The sequence below is a fragment of the Mytilus californianus genome, unplaced genomic scaffold (genome assembly GCF_021869535.1).
Source record: "Mytilus californianus isolate M0D057914Y unplaced genomic scaffold, xbMytCali1.0.p SCAF_4, whole genome shotgun sequence".
NCBI classification, from domain to species: domain Eukaryota; kingdom Metazoa; phylum Mollusca; class Bivalvia; order Mytilida; family Mytilidae; genus Mytilus; species Mytilus californianus.
The window spans coordinates 21,268,946-21,294,980 of record NW_026262690.1 but is presented as its reverse complement, the minus strand read 5'-3'; the positions used below and the strand labels follow the sequence as shown (position 1 = coordinate 21,294,980).

General features: G+C 33.0%; 1 protein-coding gene across 1 annotated transcript in view; it reads left to right on the top strand.

The window, feature by feature from the left end:
• Window positions 1-22,829, top strand: part of LOC127737652 (uncharacterized) — a 55,267-nt gene extending 32,438 nt beyond the window's left edge. Inside the window, exons 21-32 of the mRNA XM_052248511.1 lie at window positions 838-954; window positions 3,839-3,879; window positions 4,214-4,305; window positions 5,598-5,762; window positions 6,789-6,832; window positions 7,440-7,462; window positions 9,461-9,573; window positions 9,835-9,996; window positions 11,085-11,134; window positions 18,675-18,692; window positions 20,853-20,866; window positions 22,357-22,829. Of these exons, the coding sequence (XP_052104471.1) occupies window positions 838-954; window positions 3,839-3,879; window positions 4,214-4,305; window positions 5,598-5,762; window positions 6,789-6,832; window positions 7,440-7,462; window positions 9,461-9,573; window positions 9,835-9,996; window positions 11,085-11,134; window positions 18,675-18,692; window positions 20,853-20,866; window positions 22,357-22,635 (1,118 nt within the window). The 3' untranslated portion in view covers window positions 22,636-22,829. The remainder of the gene's footprint in view (window positions 1-837; window positions 955-3,838; window positions 3,880-4,213; window positions 4,306-5,597; window positions 5,763-6,788; window positions 6,833-7,439; window positions 7,463-9,460; window positions 9,574-9,834; window positions 9,997-11,084; window positions 11,135-18,674; window positions 18,693-20,852; window positions 20,867-22,356) is intronic.
• The last annotated feature ends 3,206 nt before the right edge of the window (window positions 22,830-26,035 follow it).

The following is a 26,035-nucleotide window of genomic DNA, read 5'->3' as shown; positions in this document are numbered from 1 at the left end:
CGGTCTTCAACATGGAGCCTTGGCTCACACCGAACAGCAAGCTATAAAGGGTCCCAAAAATTACTAGTGTAAAACCATTCAAACGGGAAAACCAACGGTCTAATCTATATAAAAAACAAGAAATGAGAAACACTTATGAACCACATCAACAAACGACAACTACTGAACATCAGATTCCTGACTTAGGACAGGTGCAAACAATTGCAGCAGGTTTAAACGTTTTAATGGTACCAAACCTTCACCCTTATCTGAAACAATAGTGTAACATCACAACATAGAAAAACACACTATAAAATATCTATTGAAATGGCTTAACTCAATCAAAAGACATATTAACACTAGTCTAATAAAGGTGGCAATGATACCACCAGCCACCCTACATAAATGCTCCACTAAAAAAGGAAAATTGGTAAAAAATTAGCTTCAAACATCTTGAAAACAGTTTTGAGATGTAGAAAATCTAGTTGGGCACAAATTTTCAGAATGTCCAGATCTACCAAACATCCATGTCAGACAACTAATAAGGTCAAACATTACCAAAATCATTTATCAATTTCTTGTAGGAGTTATAACTCATTTTTGGCTGTTATCTTGAAAATACAAAAGAGATATGTGTGAAACTGTGTACAGAAAAATGAAAATGTGTCCTTATTTTCCCTAGGTTTCCAGTAGAGGGATTCAGGATCTCCAGGACCTCTTGTGTGCCAGCACTTTTAAAATCTGACTTGATATTTCAATCTAGTACAATGTAAGGTAAATTCATATCACATAAACATGTCTCTGTCCTAGATATATTTGTCACTGATTGTTTACAATTAATCAATGAATCTATTTTAGTATCAACTCCTTGCCAAAGCCTCCATTGCAAAAATAGTGGTGAATGTATCGCAGATAATCAAGGAACTGCAAAATGTGTCTGTACTCTAGGAACATCTGGTGTGGATTGTAGTCAAGGTAAGAAAGATTACCTTAATACTGTAATCAGCAAACTTCTCTTGTGTCACTGTCTTATCTTCCCTATGTTCCCAGCATGCATTTTTATACGCCTGTTTACGGGACGTATTATGGTATACCGTTGTCCGTTGTCAACATGTCGGACAATAACTCAAAAAACGCTTTAACCAATCTGCATAAAACTTTGGTGAATTGTTTATATCTATTGACGTGAGCTACCTTATTTTTTTTATAAATTTTAGATTTTAAGTTTCCGAGTAATGGGGTTTTATTAAAAAAAAGGGGAATTTTCCAGTTTTTGGACAATAACTCAAAAATGCGTTCAGCAGTTTTCATGAAAGTTTGGTGAATTGTTTATATCTATTGACATAAGCCACCTTTTTATTTTTATAAATTTATAGATTTTACGTTTCAGAGTAATGGGGTTTTATTCATTAAAAAAGGGTGATTTTCCAGTTTTCGGACAATAACTCAAAAATACTTTCACCGATTTGCAAGAAACTTTGTTGAATTGTTTATATCTATTGACATGAGCTCCCTTTCGATTTTTATAAATTTTACATTTTACATTTCCAAGTTATGGGGTTTTATTTTTATTAAAAAAAGGGGGATTTTCCAGTTTTTGGACAATAACTCAAAAATGCTTTCAGCAGTTTTCATGAAAGTTTGGTGAATTGTTTATATCTATTGATATAAGCTTCCATTCGATTTTTATAAATTTTAGATTTTATGTTCAGTGTTTAGTGCACATCTGCCATAAGTGATGTTCTGAAGAAAGGAGATCATGCAGGAAAGTTTCTGCTCAGTTAACTTGAGTATGCTTCAATCACAGGATTAAGGACCACTAAGCACTTATTATGTCTGCATTTGAATCGTTTAAAGGTTTTTAAGTAATGTCCACTCAATAACATGAGTTTACTTGAACAAAATTATTTTAGATTTTAGCACAATTACTAAAACCACTAAACATAGTTTTAGTTTTTGTCTCAGAAAGCGAGACATAGGGATAGTGATCCGGCGGCAGCGGCGACGGCGGTGTTAACAAACTTCTTAAAAGCTTAATGGTTCAGTGACTACTCGAAAAAAAAAGTTAAGATTTTTAGTATTCTTAATTTCTCTATTATTATGAGTAATAGGATAACTATATTTGGTATGTGTGTACCTTGCAAGGTCCTCATGCCTTTCAGACAGTTTTCTCTTGACCTCGACCTCATTTCATGGATCAGTGAACAAGGTTAAGTTTTCATGGTCAAGTCTATATCTCAGATACTATAAGAAATAGGTCTACTATATTTGGTGTATGGAATGATTGTAAGGTAAATATGTCCAACTGGCAATTGTCATCTGACCTTGACCTCATTTTCATGGTTCAGTGGTTAAAGTTAAGTTTTTGTGTATGGGTCTGTTTTTCTAATACTGAATGCAATAGGTCAACTATATGCGGTGTATGAAAATATTTTACGATGTACTTGTCAGTCTTGCAGGTTTCATTTGACCTTGTCCTCATTTTTAGGGTTCATTGCTCAATGTAACGTTTTTGTGTTTTGGTCTGTTTTTCTTAAACTATGAGCAATAGGTCAACTACATTTTGTGTATGGAATGATTGTAAGGTGTATATGTCTGTCTGGCAGGGTTCATCTGACCTTGACCTCATTTCCATGGTTCATTGGTCAATGTTAAGTTTTCCTGGTTAAGTTTGTTTCTTAGATACTATATGCAATAGGTCAACTATATTTAAAGTATGTAATGATTGTAAGGTGTACATGTCTGTCTGGCAGGGTTCATCTGACCTTGACCTCATTTTCATGGTTCTTTGCTCAATAAATAATTTTCGTGGTTTGGTCTGTATCTTGTACCGGTATACTATAAGCAATAGGTCAACTATATTTGGTGTATGGAATGATTTTAAGGTGTACATGTATTTCTGGCTTGATTTATAGACAATTCAGCATGTGCACTCTTGTTGAAACATATCATATCTTGTATTTTCAAGGACACTTGATTTCATGGTTTGGCCAAAGTGTATATACAAGCTTAAGATAAAGTGAACTTTGTTCAACACTTAAATTTGTGGTAAAGTTATACAATCAAAATCAACACAAATTGGTATCCAACAAATAATAATGAATCCACAGTATAAGCTATTGGATTAATGAAGTTGTGCTTTGAACAGAAGCTCTCCAAATTATTTACTTCTCATTTAAAGCTGGAATGTGACATATCTGATCCCCTTTGAGCTCACCATGATAAAGCCAATATCTTTGATTCATTGTAAATAGGTTGTATCATCAGGCTAAATTCTTAGTGGATTTTAGGTATTCATATCCATAGTGTAGTGTGGACTGGGGTGAATGATTAGTTGATTGTGGCTACTGGAATATTAATACAATGAAGGGGCTGATGTTTTCCTGAAATATATCATTATTATACCCCTGCTTTAAATTATACCCCCGCTTTAAAAAAGTGGGGGTATACAGTTTTACCTCTGTCTGTCTGTCCGTCCATCCATCCCATGAATATTTTTCGTTGCATCTTTCTCAGGAACTACATCATAAGGATTTCTGAAATTTGGTTTCAGGGTTTATATCAGTTTAAGTCAGCTATACCGTGATGCATTTTCAGACTCATCACTCAACAACTTCCTGTTTACCGAACACTTGCATATTTTTACACTATAAAGATTATCCAGTTGCAGCAGGAGCATCATCAGTTAGCAGTAGCTCGCAATTTCACTTGTTTTGTCAATTCCAATTATTTTTTTTAATTTATCATTACCTACTGCCAACTGAATGTTTATATATTTAATGTACAGTGGTGCATTTTAAACTATTTTATTCTAGATCTCTGTCTTAAATCTAGGCCGTTTGTTATTAATTTATTGCAGGTTCAAGTAACTTTATAACAGACAGAGTAAACAAGACAAAGGTATGTTGAAAAGCTATATTTTCAAAATGACACTTAAATATTCAAAACATTCTTATTATTGTCATCAACTGCATTCATTAAAAAATTAGCTGCTGTAAACATCTATTACATATTTCAATACAATTATACACAGGATGGTCTTTAATTCCATATCTCTAAACCAATGCGGTTACATTAACTCAATATGAATAGAGGTTTGAAATCTACTTTGCTCTCTTCAGTTCTGACACTGGTATGCAAATTGGACAACACTTAGATTTCTATATAACTATTAGACTAATAAGTACATTTAAAAGACAAGATGTTTGATACATAAATGTTTTATATATTACAGCCTGCCTTTATAGACACAGTACTCCCACAGACCATTGTTTGCTATAAACTGGAGAAATGTACAGTTCCATTCCTTGTCACCAGTACTGGAGGGTAAATTGTCATTAAACTTAATAGAAAAATAAATATCCTACCAAAATTCTATATTTTGGCATGTTGGGCACCTGTTTACTTGAAGTTTTGATCTGAGTGATTTTAGGCATTTCTCATTCAGAAATTTCTGCTTATGTTAGTGTGTAAATCTGCAAATCCTTGAAGACAGATTAAGAAAAATAAACTAAACTTGCACAGACTCTTCTACGGGACCTGAACTTGTGCACCTACTATTTTGAATTTTGATCCACAGGATATGAAGTTGTGCAACTGCTATTTTTTTTTTTTTGATTGACAGGATAAAAAAGTTGAGTGTTGATATGAAGTTGAGCACTTAATATTATATTTTTGATCTGCCTTATTTGTGAGATTTCCAATGAAAAAGCATGAACTATTTCCATTTCGTCTTGTATTATTTTGTGATGGTAGGTGTGACACAAGTTTTCTTGGAAGACTAACAAATGTTTTTTGTTTAATAGTTTCATTGCTGAAAAAGGAATTATGATAACTAAAACAAGTTACAACCAGAATTATGGAAAGACATTTTCTGTTTGATGAGATTATATGGTAGTGTAGTATATGCAAAACTTGTGTTTGATAAGATCATATTTATATGGTACTGTAGTATACTTCTTCCAGTAGAAAATCGTATATCTGTTAAAGGAGAAAAGTTGTTTTTAAAAAAAATGTAGCATATTCAGTCGTCCAAAAGTAGAGGGAGAAGATATAAATGTACCAGAATTTCTATTCTCAGATTTGAGTACCTCTGTATAGTACTTGTTTTAAAAAAGACCGCAACAGGTTCACCTAATGATGGCCACAATTAAGTTGAAAAATGTTTCTTTTTTGTGCTTTATTCAGTTTTTAAGCTGCTCTGAGTAAAAGAATAGATAATTTTTAAGTTTTCTTCTTTCCGCTGATAAGAACTTAGTTATTATAAATAAAACAAGAATTGTTGTCATGTACACTGGGTCAAATATTTGTTATATCCTTTATATTTATCAGTCTGTTCCAGTGAATATTTTGAGTTGATTCATTTTGATTTTTCTGCTTTGCTGTTTGATAAACTGATAGCAAGGGAAACAACCATTGGTAAAAAGATTTTCTTTTATTTTGTCTTGAAAACCTTTGATTTGAAATTAATGCATTTTTGTTTTCCATCTTGTATATTTTGACTTAAAACAAGGAATATAGTCAATATGGATTTGTATTGATGTAATGTTAAACATCTATTTATGTCAAAAGTAGTGACATGTGTTTGCCAACTTTGGACCATAATTTGTATATTGTAGGATCCAACCAACAGTAGTGACAGGACAAATTGATCCAGATCTTGTTGCTACTGGACCTTCAACCTCAACACAAATCAAGAATACAGACTCTTTCAAATCTGTGATGACACTTACTCCTACTCAAAATGGAGATAAACTAGCTTGTGTACAGACCCATGATTCAAGGTATTGTTCAACTTGACTTAAAAAAACTAGCTTGTGTACCCCTCACGATACAAGTTATTATAAAACTTGTATTAGAAAAACTAGCTTGTGTACACCTCACGATTCAAGTTATTATAAAACTTGTATTAGAAAAACTAGCTTGTGTACACCTCATGATTCAAGTTATTATAAAACTTGTCTTAGAAAAACGAGCTTGTGTACACCTCACGATTCAAATTATTATAAAACTTGACTTAGAAAAACTAGCTTGTGTACACCTCACGATTTAAGTTGCTATAAAACTTGTCTTAGAAAAACTAGCTTGTGTAAAAACCAAATTCCCAAAACAAAATTGAGTACGTGTATCAATAAAACTCTCAAATTAATGACCTCAACTTTACCATTGTGAACCTTCGGTTCAATAGCTTTTTTAACAGTTAATCTCCTTTAGAAAATCTTCAGAGGAAAATGTAAGCCATGGAATATTGTATCAACTGAAAGATGTATACAGCTCTATCATACTTCCCTGCACCTATATCATTCTCCTCAGTAACTCCCTAATTCTATCACAGCTTTAAAAAGCCAGGAGAAGTTAACAGTGACAACATGGCAAATTGTAGATTGCAGCAGATATTTTATGATGTCAATGTTCAGAAAGCCCACTAATCTATACATATAATGGTGCCGCTTGAATGATGTTACATGAAAATAGAAAATGTCCATATTAAGTCAAGATATGAGGCAAACCTCTATTAGTGTTAAGTTTGAATGGGTTAATGCCATGAACCTAGTCACCAAAAACTTTATCATGTTCAGTGAGAGAATATCATCTTTATAGTGGAAGGTGAAGGATAATGTTAGCTTCTTTTTATGAATATGTGATTAATGGCTACTAAAAATAATCTTCCCTTATATCAGTAAGATTCATTGCCAATGACGAAGTATTTCTTTAAATGATGGAAAGGGGGTGGGGGTAGATTAGCCAGAAAATGTACAATATGCCATGGTATTAAGCTAAAAAAAAAAACTATTAATTTGACTTTTCAGTGGTAAAACAGTAGATGAAATATGTACAAAGGTTAATGTTATAGGTATGTACAGTAGTGATAAGACATAATAGTAATGATTAAAATGCTTTATAACAAGGAAAAATTGTAGGGTTTTTCACATGGAAATACAGAAACCATCAAATAAACAAAGTACTTTTTTTGTAATAATAAAGCTTGTAGCAGATAAATATTTATAGGTTGATGTATACTGCTATATGAACATATTTATTGAACCAAGTGCATTTAATGTGTAAAGCTGAGCATGGTTAAATCCATCAAGTTTAGATGTGAAACCAAGGAAAGGAAAAGTAATCAAATTAAGACTATGATTTTAATGTATTAGATCATTGTAGAACACCATTATTCAGCTATAAATAATTATAGAATATATTATTGGAGAATTCAAATATCTGAAGTAGTCCAGATGTGACTGAACAACATATGAACTAATAAAACGGCATACATCATGAGTGAATTATCTTTTTCTACATGTTATCACTTAATTTTAATGTAATGTCTTGACAACACATTTTGTAGTATGACAGAGGAGTGAAGTCAGGATTTATTCTATATGTGTAAAAATCAGTTTTTATTGACTGCAACAGTTTTTTATTTCAACCAATGTAATATAATTTTATTTTTATTTCAGATCATCCCAAGACATCTGCAACTGTGAGTTATAATGAGGATTTCATTTTGTATTTTATTTTCCTTTAGGAAATTTTACTGCAATAAAAAAAGATATACGTTATCAGTACTGAAAACAACATCCCTGATTCATTGATTTTTTAAATAATTTTTCAATACTTTTCATGCAGATGGATTAGAATATGAAACATTTTCAGCATCAAACTTTCAAGGTTGACAATATAATGTACTCTTTTAAAAATAAATATGAACACTTATGGCCCTACAACCTGTTGATACATATATTTTGCCATTGCACAAAGTCATACTTTCTGTTTATGACATCTTTAGACTAAATCTTTTAGATTATACTATTTGATATTTAATATGGTAAAACAGTATTTTTTTCTTAATTGAAATCAACTTTTAACTAGCTTTTGGTAACTGTGAGTTTCTTTACTGTTTAGCTCACCGGGGCCCGAAGGGCCCCATGTGAGCTTATGCCATCACTTGGCGTCCGTCGTCGTCGTCTGTCATCGTAAACTATTTAAAAAATCTTCTCCTCTGAAACTACTGGGCCAAATACCTTCAAACTTTAAATAAATGTTCCTCAGGGTATTTAGTTTATAAATTGTATCCGAAGTTTTGATCCATCGACAAACATGGCCGCCATGGCTAAAAATAGAACATAGGGGTCAAATGCAGTTTTTGGCTTATATCTCAAAAACTAAAGCTTTTAGAGCAAATCTGACATGTGGTAAAATTGTTCAGTTGGTCAAGATCTATCAGCTCTGAAATTTTCAGACAAATCGAACAATCTATTGTTGGGTTGCTCCCACCGAATTGGTAGTTTTAACAAAATTTTGCAGTTTTTTGTTATTATTTTGAATATTATTATAGATATATATAAACTGTAAGCAGCAATAATGTTCAGCAAGGTAAGATCTACAAAAAAGTTAATAAGACCAAAATTGTCAATTGACCCCTTAAGGAGTTATTGCCCTTTAAAGACAATTTTACACAATTTGTTCATCAAGTTTGCTAACATTTAAAAATCTTCTCCTCTGAAATACAGGTGAGCGATTCAGGCTCTTGAGAGCCTCTTGTTGTCTGTTGTTTTTTGTGCTTGTGTCGATCTAATTAGTGAACCCTTCAATCTGATTTTTACATTATGTTCCTGTTGTGCTTGAACCACTTTCATAGGTTTTGGAATGGTTGAGCAAGCCAAGATATTTAACCTCAGCACAGACTTTATGTTACTGTCCTAAGTTGGGGGTGTGTTATTCAACAGTTGTCATTGGTTACTGTCTGCCATATTTGTTTTTTTGTTTGTTTATTGTTTCAGCATAAATCAGGCTAATAATTTTCTCATTTGAATATATATTGTTTCACATTTTGTAATACCACAGGGTCTTTTTGGCTTACTATAGAGTATCGGTTTTGCCCATTGGTGAAGGCCATATGTGACCTATAGTTATCTACATCTCTGATGAATAGTGAAAAGTTTCATTGGCAATCATACCACATATCCTTATTTTTATATATCACTAATATATTCATCCTGATAAAGTTTTGAAATACAGAATAACTTTATGTAAATTATGAATCAAAGCTTGATTCATTAAAATAGTTATGTCTCAGTTCCTTTGACTTTGAATAATGGAGGTTCAACTGTCTTTCTTCTTAGATAGCTTTGCTCTTGAGCATTGTTTATTTCTTATTTGATAGATGACTGAGTCTGTAAGTATTTATTATGCCCCACCTAGGGTCCGTCTGTCCTGCTTCAGGTTAAAGTTTTTGGTCTAGGTAGTTTTTGATGAAGTTGGAGTCCAATCAACTTGAAACTTAGTACACATGTTCCCTATGATATGATTTTTCTAATTTTAATGCCAAATTAGAGTTTTGACCCCAATTTCATGGTCCACTGAACATAGAAAATGATAGTGCAAGTAGGGCATCTGTGTACTATGGACACATTCTTGTTTATTATTTAATTTAAAGATAGTTTTAATATTAATTTTTATAACAATTTTTATAACATAGACTTTGCCAGGATTTACTGAGAAAACATTTAAACCAGACAGTTTACTTGGCTGTAAAGTGGACCAGGATTGTCATCTTCCAATGGAAACTACAACAAACACAAACGGAAAATGGTATCAGTTTTATTTACATCAGTACAATGACAAAATGCAATAAACTGTTCTGATCCTGTCAGACACTTGTTTATACTTAAAAAAAACTTTCCAAGTTTGTCAGAATATATAATATCTAAATTTGATAGTGCACATGATTGTTCAAAAACTTCTTTAGAATTCATATGATATCAGTAAGCTTTCCAGTTTATTTTTTTTTAACCTAAGATGATATCTGAAAGCTTCAAAAAATAGTTTGTATCTTGTCATTTCTGTTTACAGTCCTACATTATCCAGAGACATACCAGATACAACAATACAAGATGTCCACCCTTTGGAGACCATATTATCAACAGTAGATAACACTTGTCAAACAGATGTTGTTATTCATCCAAATAATACTGAAATTGGAGTTCATAAAGTCTGCATTCAAATTAATGTCAGGTAGGACATCAAAGTTTGTAAATAATGTTTGGTTTATCTACCAACAGAAATTCTTCATGTTGACTTATGTTACATAACACATCAAAGTTTTTGAAACAGATGTGAATATTGGTCTGCCAACAAAAATTCATCTTGAAGGTAGAGACCGGGTGTCTTCCATCATGTTGGATTGTGAAATAGCAGAAAACAATAAGTCTAGATCTTTAATGAAATGTCCTAATTTTGACAGAAGAATGTAATTCAATTGTAAGACTTTTCACGTAAATGAAGAAATTAATGTGTTATCATATTTTTACGATTGTATTTTAAAAATACAGAATATAAATTATTTTGTTTGATTAAACTTTGCCATATAAGTGAATATAACTTAGATAATGTAACTTCTATGAAGGAATGTGTTTTGTATTTACCTGTTTTGTTTTGTAGCAAGAAAACGAGAACTGTGACCCCAACTTTTCCTTTTATTTTCTGAAACAACATTATAATAGCTCTCTACTCATATTTTATCTTAAAATTCTATCGTTTAGTTTTCCTTCTATCACACAAAATTGAGTTTTCCATGCATAATCTATACAAATTCTGACAATTTTGCTCAAAGTGTAGCTTGAAAAAAGCCCTGTTACCCATACTTTTAATGATATTCTTGAAAAAAGCATGGTATAAACTACGTTTTGGCAAATTATTAAAAAATTCTATCAATTTTAATTTAGCCCCCCCGCACATCTACCTTAAATAGAATTGATGTCAGTTAGGACATCAAAGATACAGATGATTGAACATTAATTGTATTTCACATAAAATTTATTAGTATTAACTACTAAGTATATAAAAATAACAATATTTTATATTTTAAGCTTGATTTGTTTTATACATAATGATGTAAAAAAAATTGACTTTGTGCTCTCGAATGTAAAATCCAAGGATTGATGACTTTTGAGTTTGAATTCAAGTCGGAGTGTTTATTTATAAATTTGATAAGCAACACTTACAACAGGTAATAATTAAACAGTTTAAGTAATATCTTTTAGGATGTGTGAAAACTATTTGCTTGCAAAATAAATTATTGAACATCTCTTTATATTTTTCAGTCCGTCAGAAGAACCAAGGTGTTATCAGTTAAACGTAACAGAATCACTGGGTAAGTTTTTCCAATTATATAAAGTTACCATTTATAATCTGTTTTAAATTACATCTGATGCATTTCTTTTATTAATCAACCCTTAATATTAACTAATTTACCCTTTTTTAGATACTCATTTCCAGAATCATTAATTTTACTCTAAAATTATCATTTGAAGCAGCTAATTTCCCTTTTGAGGGAAGTAGAACTGCTTCACAGTAATGAAGCTCAATGAAGAGTCAATAAGTAATTGCCATTTCTAATCCCTGTACATTTAAAGATAATATTTGGTTATTATTAAACTCAATTATAAAGCTGGAAATTTTTGTCAATTAAAGTATTAAACACATTGATTTCTATTTACTTCTTAACATTGCTCTCCACTGCAGCGCACCAGTATTTATACCAGTACACATTTGTACTTCCTATCAAGGGAAATAATTTGTATTCAATTGTAATTTCAAATCAGATTCTGGCTACTAATATATTAATAGAGATAATTAACCTAAATGATTCAAATGGTAAATCAACTGAAAACTTTTTTCAATGTATTTAACTAGTTTATTCCTATTTATACTAATGATGGAAGCAAATATATAATTAATTATTTAATGTGTTGTTAATTCCCTTATAACATTTTCCTAGCACAATTTTTGCATTCTTTATCTGAAGATTCCTTTTCTATGATTGCTGAAAATATTAAACAAGGAGATGTTGTACAATTGCCAATGAGATGGCTATCCATAGACCAAAAAACAAAGATGAGATAAGACCAGATAAAGTTCCTACCTGATATTTAAGTCTCCCAAACGAAGTTTGGGAAGACTTATTGTTTTTGCTCAGTTCTTATTATTCTTCTTCTTCTTCTTCTTCTTCTTCTTCCGCCGCTTTTAAATTTGAACTTGTCCGCACCCGTTCTCCAAAACCGCTTGTCAGATTAACTTAGGGTTTCACAATATGTTAGACTAACATGTCTAGTGGTGCAATCAGGGTTTTGTTTGTGCAATGGGGTTTATAAAGGGGTACTTTGAGGGGCAAAAAGAAAAGAGGGTTTTACTATAGAACCCTATGGGATTTTATTTTTTTAAATTTTCAAATGATTATAAATTGAAAACCGTTTGTGATAGACACAATCTTTTTAATTGAAAATGTTCTAAATGATAAAGCCCATTAAATGAAATACAGGGTTAGTCCCCAGGGGTCACCCCCACCCCCTGCCATTTAAGAAAGTTCTAATACCTTATAAGTGGTCAAGATCCCCACCCCTAAACCATATATATTTTGGTTTGTTATGCTAAGATGGTTTGAATGATATACAGGGTTAGTCCCCAGGGGTCACCCCGACCCCCTGCCATTTGAGAAAGTTCTAATAGCTTGTAAATAATCGAGATCCCCACCCCTAAACCATATATATTCTGGTTTGTCATGACAAAGCACATCAAATGAAATACAGGGTTAGTCCCCAGGGGTCACCCCCACCCCCTGCCATTTAAGAAAGTTCTAATATCTTCTAAGTGGTCAAGATCCCCACCCCTAAACCATGTATATTCTGGTTTGTCATGCTAAGATGGTTTGAATGATATACAGGGTTAGTCCCCAGGGGTTATCCCGACCCCCTGCCATTTGAGAAAGTTCTAATATCTTGTAAATGGTCGAGATCCCCACCCCTAAACCATATATATTCTGGTTTGTCATGATAAAGCACATCATATGAAATACAGGGTTAGTCCCCAGGGGTCACCCCCACCCCCTGCCATTAAGAAAGTTCTAATATCTTGTAAGTGGTCAAGATCCCCACCCCTAAACCATATATATATTCTGGTTTGTCATGCTAAGATGGTTTGAATGATATACAGGGTTAGTCCCCAGGGGTCATCCCGACCCCCTGCCATTTGAGAAAGTTCTAATATCTTGTAAATGGTCGAGATCCCCACCCCTAAACCATATATATTCTGGTTTGTCATGATAAAGCACATCATATGAAATACAGGGTTAGTCCCCAGGGGTCACCCCCACCCCCTGCCATTTAAGAAAGTTCTAATATCTTCTAAGTGGTCAAGATCCCCACCCCTAAACCATATATATTCTGGTTTGTCATGCTAAGATGGTTTGAATGATATACAGGGTTAGTCCCCAGGAGTCATCCTGACCCCCTGCCATTTGAGAAAGTTCTAATATCTTGTAAATGGTCGAGATCCCCACCCCTAAACCATATATGTTCTGGTTTGTCATGATAAAGCACTTCAAATGAAATACAGGGTTAGTCCCCAGGGGTCACCCCCACCCCCTGCCATTTAAGAAAGTTCTAATATCTTCTAAGTGGTCAAGATCCCCACCCCTAAACCATATATATTCTGGTTTGTCATGCTAAGATGGTTTGAATGATATACAGGGTTAGTCCCCAGGGGTCATCCCGACCCCCTGCCATTTGAGAAAGTTCTAATATCTTGTAAATGGTCGAGATCCCCACCCCTAAACCATATATATTCTGGTTTGTCATGATAAAGCACATCAAATGAAATACAGGGTTAGTCCCCAGGGGTCACCCCCACCCCCTGCCATTTGAGAAAGTTCTAATATCTTGTAAATGGTTGAGATCCCCACCCCTAAACCATATATATTCCTGTTCGTCATGTAATGAACATTTGAATGACGTATAGGGCCAGTCCCCAGGGGTTCCTCCCCACCCCCAATGTTCTAGTATCTTGTAAATGGTCGAGATCCCCACCCCTAAACCATATATATTCTGGTTTGTCATGCCAAGATGATTTGAATGATATACAAGGTTAGTCCCCAGGCATCACTAATGCATATAACTTTACTGGACCAAACCAATTTTCACTGGAAGTTGCCCAATGTCAGGCGACCCTGGGAATTACGAATTATGGGAGCTTCGTTTGGGAGACTTCGTAACAGCATCCTGTTACATTCATTTCTTGTTTTGTAACGATATTGTATTTTACTGTCAATGCCTTCTTTAGACAAGTTCTGTTAGATGTAAATGTTTTTGTAGTTACAACTACAACCTTCACCACAACAATAGCAACAACTTTAAATGCAAAAAGTAGTACTGAAAAAACAGCTTCATCTAGCATGGAAACAACTATTACTACAACATTAAGTAGTTTAAAAACAACAAAAGTAGCTGCAACAACAAACAATACCAAAACAACAAAAACTAAAACTTTAGCAGCGTCAAATAGTAATAAGACAATACAAGGAATAGCCACAACAAACAATTCCAAAGCAGCAGCAACAACATACAATACTAAAACAACCAAAGCAGCAGCCAAAGTAAAAACCATTACAATGGCAACAGCATCTACCAATACTACAATCACAGGAAAATCGACTGGTAATAAGACGCTGAAAGGAGTAGCCACAACAGTAACCAATGCAAAAACAAATATAGCAGCCACCACAATACACAGTACTAAAATAACCACTTTAGCAAAACCCAATGATAAAACAACAAAGATGGCATTACCAACCACCAATGGCAATCCAACCAAGGCAGTTACACCAGCAGGTGGCAAAGCAACCACTTTAGCAAAACCCAATGACAAAACAACAAAGATGGCATCATCAACTATCAATGGGAAACCAACTAATGCAGTTACATCAGCAGGTGGCAAAGCAACCACTTTAACAAAACCCAATGACAAAACATCAAAGATGGCATCAACAACTATCAGTGGGAGACCAACTAATGCAGTTACATCAGCAGGTGGCAAAGCAACCACTTTAGCAAAACCCAATGGCAAAACAACAAAGATGGCATCATCAACTATCAATGGGAAACCAACTAATGCAGTTACATCAGCAGGTGGCAAAACAACCACTTTAGCAAAACCCAATGGCAAAACAACAAAGATGGCATTACCAACTATCAATGGCAATCCAACCAAGGCAATTACAACAGCAAGTGGCAAAGCAACCACTTTAGCAGCCGCAACCAGAAGTAAAATAACCAAGACAGCAGCCACAACCAACACAAACAATGCTTTGGAAACAACATTAATAAACATCAAAAGAACAAAGGGATCAACTATTAATGCCAAAACTATGAAAGGGTCAACAGGTACAAATCAAGCAGTAATTTATAATAAAACTACCATAGTATCTAAAGGTAAATCTTACCAAACAATGCTAAATTAGGTAAAGCTTTTTTGTCTCGCCTTGACAGAGTCTAAAAGCGAGACATAGGTATGCTGTTTCCGGCGGCAGCAGCGGCAGTGTCAACAGTGTATTAGTTTGTGATTAGGTCTAGTTCATGGTGAACCACTAGTGGTAGGTCAATGATATTTGGTATGCAGTTGTATAAGCATTGGCACATCTCATTACCATGGAGATTATTTGGCCCCGCCCCCTCAGTCAAGGTCTATTGACTTTGAAACTTTTCATAGTTAACATGTATTAGTTTGTGATTAGGTCAATTTATGGGGAACCACTAGTGGTAGGTTAATGATATTTGGTATGCAGTTGTATAAGCATTGGCATATCTCATTTCCATGGAGATTATTTGGCTCCGCTCCCTTAGTCATGGTCTATAGACTTTGAAACTTTTGCTTAGTTTACATGTATTAGTTTGTGATTAGATCAGTTTAAGATGAACTGCTAATGTTAAGTCATTGATATTTGGTAAGCAAATTTATTAGCATTTGCAAGTATCGTTTCCATGGAGATTATGTAGCCCCACCCCTGATCATGGTTCATTGACTTTGAATCTTTTACATAGTTTACAAGTTAATGTTTGTGTTTAGGTTTGTTTAAAGGGAACGACTTATAATAAGTCAATGGTATTTGGTATGCAGTACTAGCATTGGCACATCTCAATCCATGGAGATTGTTAAGCCATGTACCTTTAGTCATGGTTCATCGACTTTGAATATTTGCATTACTTACATGTTAAAATATTGCAATTTTAATTTCAACATTTGCATTATCAAAATTACAAAAAGGCTAGACATATCTCTGTGATAACAGTTTATGTTAAACCTATAATCAGATTGGTAACCCTTTTTCTGCTTTCGTTGGAATGGCATCTCCTTAAATCTTCATTGTTAGCTTTGGCAAGAGTAACATCAACAACATGAGTATAACTGACATTCCTTATCTTTCCAAAACTGAATTTTTTGGGGGGGTTTTCCATTAACTGGCCAGACATTTTTACCAAACTGATGCGAAAGAGCCACAGTCAAGTCACCAACACTAGTTGTACAAAGTGGAAAAGTAAAGCATACTTACAATACTATTCAGGAGCAGTTTAGTAAAATTTCTGTCCAGCTGAACAATTTTGATTTGATGAAACAAATTGTAATTGGGACAGAATTTTGAATGACAAATGTTCTCATTGTTCTATTGTTTCACATACCTGCAGTGTGTTTCTACCTCATAACAAGGTTTCTCATTTTGCTGTTGTTTCACATAACTGTAGTGTGTTCATCACGTTTCTCATTTTGATGTTGTTCTGCAGTGTTTCTTTCACCTCATCACAACGTTTCTCATTTTGCTGTTGTTTTACATACCTGCAGTTTGTTTCTTTCTCTCATCACAATATTTCATTGTGCGATTATTTTCACACCTACCGTTTTTCTTTATCTCATCACAGGTTTTCCCTGTCAACTTATTTCCTATTATTCTTTTTAACACATCTTTTCAGTATGCTTTCTCTTTGAAAACTCTGTTTTTATTATAGTTACCTACCCTCAGTTTGACCTCTAATCACAAGCACAATGCTCCCTTACCACATACTATAAGTATGTTCCCTTCTTATGTAAGCCTGAGCATAATCCTTGTCACATACCCTCAGTTTGACCTCTAATCACAAACACAATGCTCCCTTACCACACACTGTAATGCATTTTCTTTTTCTTTCCTACATAATAATGTAAAAATGGTTTTTAAACATGTATAAATTAATTTTCTGTCTCTGTAAAATTACTCTGTAAAATTGTCCAAATAAGTTTAATTTTTCAATTGAAAATGTTAGTTGTTTGGTAAAATTAGCAAAAATTATGAAGAAGACTTCATTTTCAACCTTTTTGTTGATTGAGAAAACAGAGATATAAATGAAGTTGGTTCAAAAGAAAGTCATGTCAAAATTAAAATGTACATACAGAACTTCAGGTTTTCTCCAGATAAGAGTAAATACTAGAAAGCCATTGTTTTAATGGTGACATTGGCTTTAGTACCCATGCAATAGCTTCATGTATAAAACAGTACAGATACAGAACTTAATAAGAAAGTAATGCTATTGAAAATAAAACCTTTTGGTGCTGTGATTAAATGATTCTCTCTAAGCCTAATCTATGAGAGAAAATCTAGCACTGCAACCCTTTATTGAATATAGCAGTATTTTATCCCAGATTTAATAGTTCAAAGTGCCTCACTTGAAATCAGCTGATGGAAAAAAATAATATCTAAAAGAAATAATTTGAGAAAAGTACAAATGACTTGAATAAACAGCTACGCCATGAGCACATGATACGCCCGTTGTCTTGTGTGTGAATTTTTATACAATAAGCATAAATAGTTTCTGACATACGGCGTGACATGCGAAAACCCCCTTTTTTTTTTACAAAAAACTCAATATCTCTAAAATAAAATTTTGAATCAAAACCAAAAAGTATACAGATCTTTAGATTAATATAACTAAGAAGTGTGTAAAATTTTAAGCAATAATCATAAATCATTTTTGAGATACGGCGCGACGTGAAAACCCCCCCTTTTTTAAAAAAAAAAAAATCAATATCTCAAAAATAAATTTTGAATCAAAACCAAAAAGTATACAGATCTTTAGATTAATATAACTAAGAAGTGTGTAAAATTTTAAGCAATAATCATAAATCGTTTTTGAGATAAAGCGCGACATGTGAAAAACCCCTCCCCCTTTTTTAACAAAATACTCAATATCTCTAAAATAAAATTTTGAATCATCACCAAAAAGTATACAGATCATAAGATTAATATAACTAAGAAGTGTGTAAAGTTTTCAGCAATAATCATAAATTGTTTTTGAGATACGGCGCGACATGTGAAAAAAAACACACACCTGTTTTAGTTACTAAGTCCTGTAACTCAAAAAGTATACAGATCGTTTGACCATCATAAGAAACAACTATGTTAAGTTTCATGAAATTTGGATAAGTCATTCTCAAGTTACGGTGCGACATGTTTACGCCGGACAGACAGACGGACAGACAGACAGACGGACGGACGCCGGACATTTGTATACCATAATACGTCCAGTCAAAAATTTGACGGGCGTATAAAAATCACATTCATAGGAAATTTTAAAAGAATTTGTGGTGTTGGAGTATGTTTAATGTCTATTAAGAGGAATATATTTTTCTGTAAAGCATTTCAACATGCACTGACACTGACACTGACACTTCTAAAATTCTGACTCATAATATGTCTGTTTTGCATTTGTGAAAATGTACATAGCCTTTATATTATATGTAATATTATTAAAAGATATCATCTTGAATCGGCTCATGGTTAATGGTATATAATATATCTGTTTTACTTATACATTTTTCTTATATATTCTCAGATAGCTGTAACCAGATGAGTAAGTATTATTTCTGCCTAAAATAGTAATTATTCCATGTAAATAAGTCAGAACTGTAAATTGATAAAAAGTAGCAAGGTAATAACTTAAATGGGCATTAGCTGTCAAATTCATGATCACCATTATGACTTAAAATGTCATATTTGATACATAACATACTAAAACGTAAATCCAAATTACAAAAAGTCCAAGAGAAAAAGTTAACAATGCATAAGACTCCTTTTAATGTATCAGCATTTCGTGTGTATTTTAGACTAGACACCATCTTATTAACCATCCAGATTACCTCCAAAGACTGCCGATAGTCAATTGACCCGACATAAATATAAGTATAAGTATAAATAGAAGGAGAAGTACATGGAGTTGTGTGATTAGTATTCCCAGGTCTATTTGATATCATGTCAGATTTAATAAATGTAAATCATTGTTTTACCTGTATATGAATGATTTTTTTGCGGGTCGAATCGGTCAAAGAAATGTTGGGGTTTTTTTTTTTATATGGTTCCCTTGTTTTATTTTTCAATGTTGACATTCTTTTCTTTTTAATATCTAAACATGTTTTACCCATTTTCGGCTAAAGGTCAAGTTACATGAATACAGATTCAGTTGAGGTTGAACTATTGATATGCAAGCCAATGCCAATAAAACATTTGCAATGTTTCATATCTTATTTTGACCAAATTGAAACAAACTGACGTCTTATAGCAAAATATTATATCAATACTCCGTTAAGACACAGCTAAGGCCCTTTAAATGTGCATGATTTATTGTTGATAGAAATTTTTTGTACAAACAAAGACAACAACTCAACAGCACAAAACATAAAAGAAGTATACAAGTTTACATACAGCCTTTGATAGACAAGTGTCTTTACCATATGTTATGCTTTTACTCACCCATAAACAAAATTGTGAAACAAAGATCTGCCAACAACACTGAATTGAGGACAAAAACACTCAGATTTAACTAAAGATAAATACAGGAATTATATGATTGTGCACAGAATTTTAATACAGACAAGAAAAGAAAATAACATACTAGATGTGCTCTAAACTGTAAACTTGGAATTAAGATTAATCAACTAAATGCAAGATACAATGATTTAATACAACATGAAAATAAAGGCCCTTAAATGACTTCCTTTTTTCATATTAATGATTTTAAGATTAGTTGTATGAAAGTTTTTTTGGAGCTTAATTGTCAAAAAGAGGCAAGGTTTGTCCTGTCTACAATGAATGTAACAGAATGCCAATAAATGCTTGAAAATGAATGCTTATAAGGTCTCAGTTGCAATGCCATTAGCTTTTTTTTTTGGCATAAAGCTTGACATTACTACATGACTCCAAATAACCCCTGTGAGACATCCTGGCTAAGGGCCTGGACTCTTATTCATGTATGTGTATATAATGTACTGAAATTCAGCAGTGAGTCTAAAACTGAATATAATCATTCAGAATCAGTGTCAGGGTAATTTCCATCCCAGAATTTGGACACTTTTATATTGATCCCTGCACCAACAGAAATTGTTATAGAATTATTTAGATTAATAACTTTAGTGAAAATTTGCAATCAGGGGTCAGTTAAAGTTTAATTTTCATCATTTTCTAATCAGTTGCAAATCTATTCAGTTTTCAAGGATTACGCCCCCTTCAAAAATCCTAGATCCACTCATGATATCTTTGGACAGATTTTATTTAAAATTAAATTGACTTAAGTCGAGAAATTTTATGTGTATCAAGTTTATTTCAGGTAAGAGAAAAATGGTTTCCTTATTTCCCCCTACAATATAAATACTTGCATGAAGCGTGATACACATAAAATTTCTCCGATTAAGTCAATTTAACTTTAAATAAAACCTATCCAGAGATATCATGAGCTATACTAGTATTTGAATATTTTGATTCTTCCATAGTAGAGTGTTTTGACGTCTTATGGCTTTTTTGTAAGGACATGTTGGGGCCATGGGGCGACAGCCTTAACAAGTCCTAAAAGGTCATCAGATGTCTGAGCAATCTTGTACTTATTCTTTCACTGCATGGAGTGTGATATAATATTTCTTCACTTAAGACAAACTTTAATAATATGACAAACAATATTTCATTATATCATTAGCTAGACAGATATTTTATTTATATTTATATTTTTATTTTATTTTTGTAGCCGCTGCTCAAGCAGTAAGTATAGTATATTTTTCAGCAATTTTAGGGCAATGTAAATATAAAGATACACACAAACTGTAAAAATGATCACCAGTACAAGATCTACAAACAAGGAAATATGACGACCTATTCATTGGCTACATTGAGGAATTATTGCCAAATGAAGATTTTTTTTATTAATTTCAAAGAAAATTCTGTATGTCGAAAAACTATATTAGATAGTCAGAAAGTCTATAAACAGTCAAAAATAACTAGCATAACAAGACTTACAAAAATGTTGATAGGACAGAAGACATCAATTGAATCAATATAAGAGTTATTGCCCTTTAATAATAATTTCTATGAACTTTATATGTTTTTGAATATTATCTTATGGGCTTTAATATAGTGATGACTACTTAGAGAAGGGCCACTTGAATTTTGGATGAGTGAGGTTGAGGTCCTGGAAGATTTTGCACTAAAATTTGATGCTGATTTTTTTTTCATAAATTACTAATGTGACTGGTACTAAAGAAAAATATAATTCATTCCCCTTGATATAACTTGAGAATGAGCTTGAAAAGCTGTTAATTCAATATTCGTATTATTTTAGTAGGGCTTCCTATATGAATTGGATTTTGAATAAAACAGCATATTCACCTGAAGAAGAGTGATATTCATCGCGCTAAATGTCACATGCTTTTACCTGTATAATAACGGTAAAATGTTTGACGTACAATTTGTTTTAGTAAATGACTATCATTAAATACATTCTTTCTCTCAGAAAATGGAATGAAGCAATAACCTCATTGAATATCAGTTTTTCAAAAGTCAATAAAACCACATATTTACCTCACCAAAAGACAGCAGTTGTATAATATTTGAGTATAATTCATTTGTTTTGGTTAAAAAAAAATTCATTGCCAAAAAATGTAAAAATAAATATCGGATTGCCATATCTTTGCCAGGTGCACGATTCAGGCTCTTAGGAGCCTCTTCTCTTAAATGGTATCATTATGATGATCACTTACTGACCATGTTCTTGGTTGACAGCAAGTTATTATTAAAACATTGTTAGCAAATTAATTATAGAATAACTAATCGAAGAATTCAAATAGAGAAAAATATTCAACGAGTGACCGAACAACACATTAATTCACGAATGCGCATAGCGCATGAGTTAATTATCAGTGTTGTTCGGTCACGAGTTGAATATTTTTCGATATTTGAATTCTTTGATAAGTTATTCTTTTTATTACATTGGCAAATGGCTTTTTTTAATGAAATTAATGTAGAAAATGTAAGGAACTATATCTTTTTTTTACGCATTCACAATTTGTTTTGATCCGACGTTATCGACGTCTTGACAACGCCTATTGTTGTATGACGTCAGAGAGTGAAATAACCACGTTTATTTCACATGTGAAATTATCGATTTTTATTTAACTGGGAAATCAATGTAATTCATTGCTACCAATGTAATAAAAGAATAAAAAAAATGTTTATTTTCAACTTTGTTTTTTCAGCTTGAGGCTGCTCAGATGGGCAGAGTTTCATGTTACTGTATGGTAAATGGTACTAGGAGAGAAATCATCAAAAGTAATCCAAAGGCATCAACTGAACAATTACTAAAGGCTGCTGGGATAGGAGCTGGAAGCACATCTGGTGCCATGGTGATAGCCTGGCTTATATATATGTTGGTGTCAAAGGTCAAAGGCAGTGCTCAAAATAAACTACCACCTACACCCAGACCAAGGAAGGTTAAACCATCCAGGAGAAGGTCTCTTGGATCAGCATTTACATGAAATAAACTGGCAACTTTTACATAATTTTGTCTGTTATTGATTTTTATAATGTACTGTGATCTATTGTTAATAATTCTGTTATTTTTTCTGTGATAAATTGTTTTGAATTTAGAATTTTTCTCTGTGATAAATTGTTATGAATTCAATTATTTTTACCATTATGATTTGTTTGAAATAAATTATTTTTCACTTTATTTGTATTGAATATTGAATACTCCAAAACACTTAACTGTTTATTTCAAACCCATATTAAAAGTGTAATTTCTGGCTTTGTCCATTTCTCAGAAATTTATACAGCAAATAAATTGTGGTGTGCCAATGCATCTAGGAGATACTGACCATATAATCCATATTTCAATACTATTTTGGACCTAATTATGTGGATTTAAGGAGATGTGGGGTATGTATCAATGAGACAGCAACCCAATGGCAAATATAACCCAAAGGCATCTATAGGGCAACATACATTCTTCAAAAATAGACAGATGATAATCTCTAAATTGTCTCGAGTTTATAAAAGATTTTTTTAGTAATAAATTTATCATTCATTTAGTAGAATCTAACAGAAACAATCAAACATCTGCCATTTAACCCAATTCTCCAAATAATGAAAACCATTAAGATATGACACACTACAAGTCTTAAGTTTAATGTCAAGTTTACTTTTAAGTTCAGGGCTTATGGTTATAAAACTTGACTCAGTCTTGGGAGTACAAAATTTGTACTTGAAATACCAAAATCTGATAATTTGATAGGTTGATTTCTGAGACAGAGTTCAATAATTGTACTCAAAATGTTTATGTCCCCAAGGCCAGATCTCAGTAACTAAGTGACCTACAATTATATGACTTGGATCCATCTTTCGGTAGTACAGCAGAAACTCTCAAAAGTAGGTCATTCTGAGTCGGTTTCTGACCTATATTTCAAACTTGATTGACTTTATTGAACGAGTTTTACATGTTTGCGTGTCTTTTTTTTTTCAGAAGTGGAGGTTGTTTGTGTGGTCTGTTGCACTTTCCAATATTTTTGGTACTAAATACTATATTTATGTATTATTACATCCGTGTTCTTTGCTCTCAGTCATAAATCTTAACTCAGTACTCAGAGTACAAATTTGTGCTCGAAACACCAAATCCAGTATTTTAATTGGTTGGTTTCTGAGTCGTGAGTGAATAATAGTCCTCGAAATATTTATGACAAGGACTGTCATGTACATTCTTTTTACTTAAAAGTAAGGATTCGTGTTGGGGAGTAAAGCAGTGTCCCACAAAAGTAAGTCACTCTCACCTCATTCAATTTAGTTTTACCTCTATAAAATTTAAATCAGGGATACTAAGTGACCTACAATCACACGAAGCCATACATGTAAATGACTTTATGATGACCTATAGATGTCGTTTAGAGCAAAGACTGGTTGGCACAGAATTAGAATAATGTGTCCAGGTACGTCCATTTTCATTAAACTAGTACACATTTTTGTTTAGGGGCCAGCTGAAGCCCAGCTCCGTGTGCCGGATTTTCTTGCTGTGTTGAAGACCCATTGGTGGCCTTTGGTCTGTTTTCTGCTCTTTGGTCGGATTGTTGTCTCTTTGACACATTCCCCATTTTCATTCTCAATTTTATGGTGATATGTCTTCTTGCAGAATGTTACCTTGTGAACTAGCACCTTAAAAGTCCAGCTCAGGATGTAGGTGTAGTACAATGCAGGATTCATATTACATTAACATTCCACTAAATTTGCCACTGGATGTTGGACAGCTATCCATCATCAACTTCCAGTTATTTGTGTCATTGGGTTGCTCTCTCATTGACATACCCAATATCTTTTCATTTTGGGTAGAAAAGTAGCATCTTATAAAAAGTTGGTCACTCTGACCTAAATTTTATACTTCTTGAACAACACTTTAAAGTGATTTTTAAGTTTGATATTTCCACATTAAAAGCTGTAACAGTATTTTCTGTAGGGCTGAGGATCATGATCGAGTATTGGGGAAATACAGTATGCATTATTGTTATTACTACTGGGACAAGGCAATATTGTAGACACCTTATCAAGAAATTGATATAGATCCTAGTTATTAAATATGTTCTTATTCTATAAACTTAAGTTACCAGTGATGTTAGTTATGTAGTAGAATTTTCAGAATATTGTGCTTTTGGGGTTTTTTTTCCCCCTATTGTGATTTTCAACAATTTGATTTTTCCAGTGTCTGTATAAACCTTTGGTAACCTGTTTACTGTTTCATACTTCCCTGCTGTGAGCAAATGATACATAAAACAGATAACAGGAATTACCAAAAAATATTAGAAAGTACAACAGACCACTCCTCTGTTATATATATAATGTACTAACAAAAACAAACAACAAATGGTACAGATAACAAGACCAGGTACAGACACAAATCTTTTTGGTGTTAAACCAGTTTGCATATCTAGACTATATTTTGTAAAAGTAAAACCCAATAAAAATTACCCACACAGTGCAGTTACCAACTGGAACAATGAAATAAATGAATACACAATTTGGAAAGCAGTGTCACAATGTGATCACCATAAGGAAGTCGGCTAAGGTAGCCATAGCTGCTGGCAGAATACAGTCAAAAACAGTTAGAAATAACAATCTAAGTTTGAGCACCAGTTAGTTTATCATCCGTTTCAAATTATTGTCTGTAGCAATAGTCTTTCTGTAGTCCATAACATACAAATCCTTGGGGATTGTTGTCTAGTAAACTTTTGTACTTGGTAAGATTATTATCATCATGTGTACTATATTGTACCAAACTTTTTTACAATTTTTGTGGGAGTCGGGGATGACTTTGACCTTTACTAATTTTTTTGTCACGCCTGTGCCAGCAAGACCAGGATGTACATGCAGTCATCAACACTGTCCTGTCATCAACATTTAGGTTCAATATGTGGTTCTAGTGTTTAGATATCAATAACTTTGTCAACCCTTCATGGAATTTCATGAAACTTGGTTAGAAGCTAAGCATGCTCCAATTTCCAAAAGTAATGGCTTTTTACAAGTTTTTAAGACTACTGTGTCATTATTTCGTGAGATACCGATTTTTGTTGATTTCATAGGTGAAGGTGAAACACAAATATTTTATAGGCTTGTGGCAAAACCACCAAATAAAATATCCACGAAAATATGAATTTTCCTCAACGAAAATGAAAATCCTTGAATACACCGTATCTACCATCTACATAAGCAGGTGGTGAGTGGTGGATCCAGAACTTTTTATAAGGGGGACCCACTACAGTTATGCTTCAGTGATTCCCTATATAATCAACCAAATTTTTCCCACAAAAGGGGAGCCCCCCCACCTGAATCCGCCCATAGTGGTGAGTGTATAGGTAGCAGGACAGAAGCTACATAAAAATTATGGAGAAAATAAAT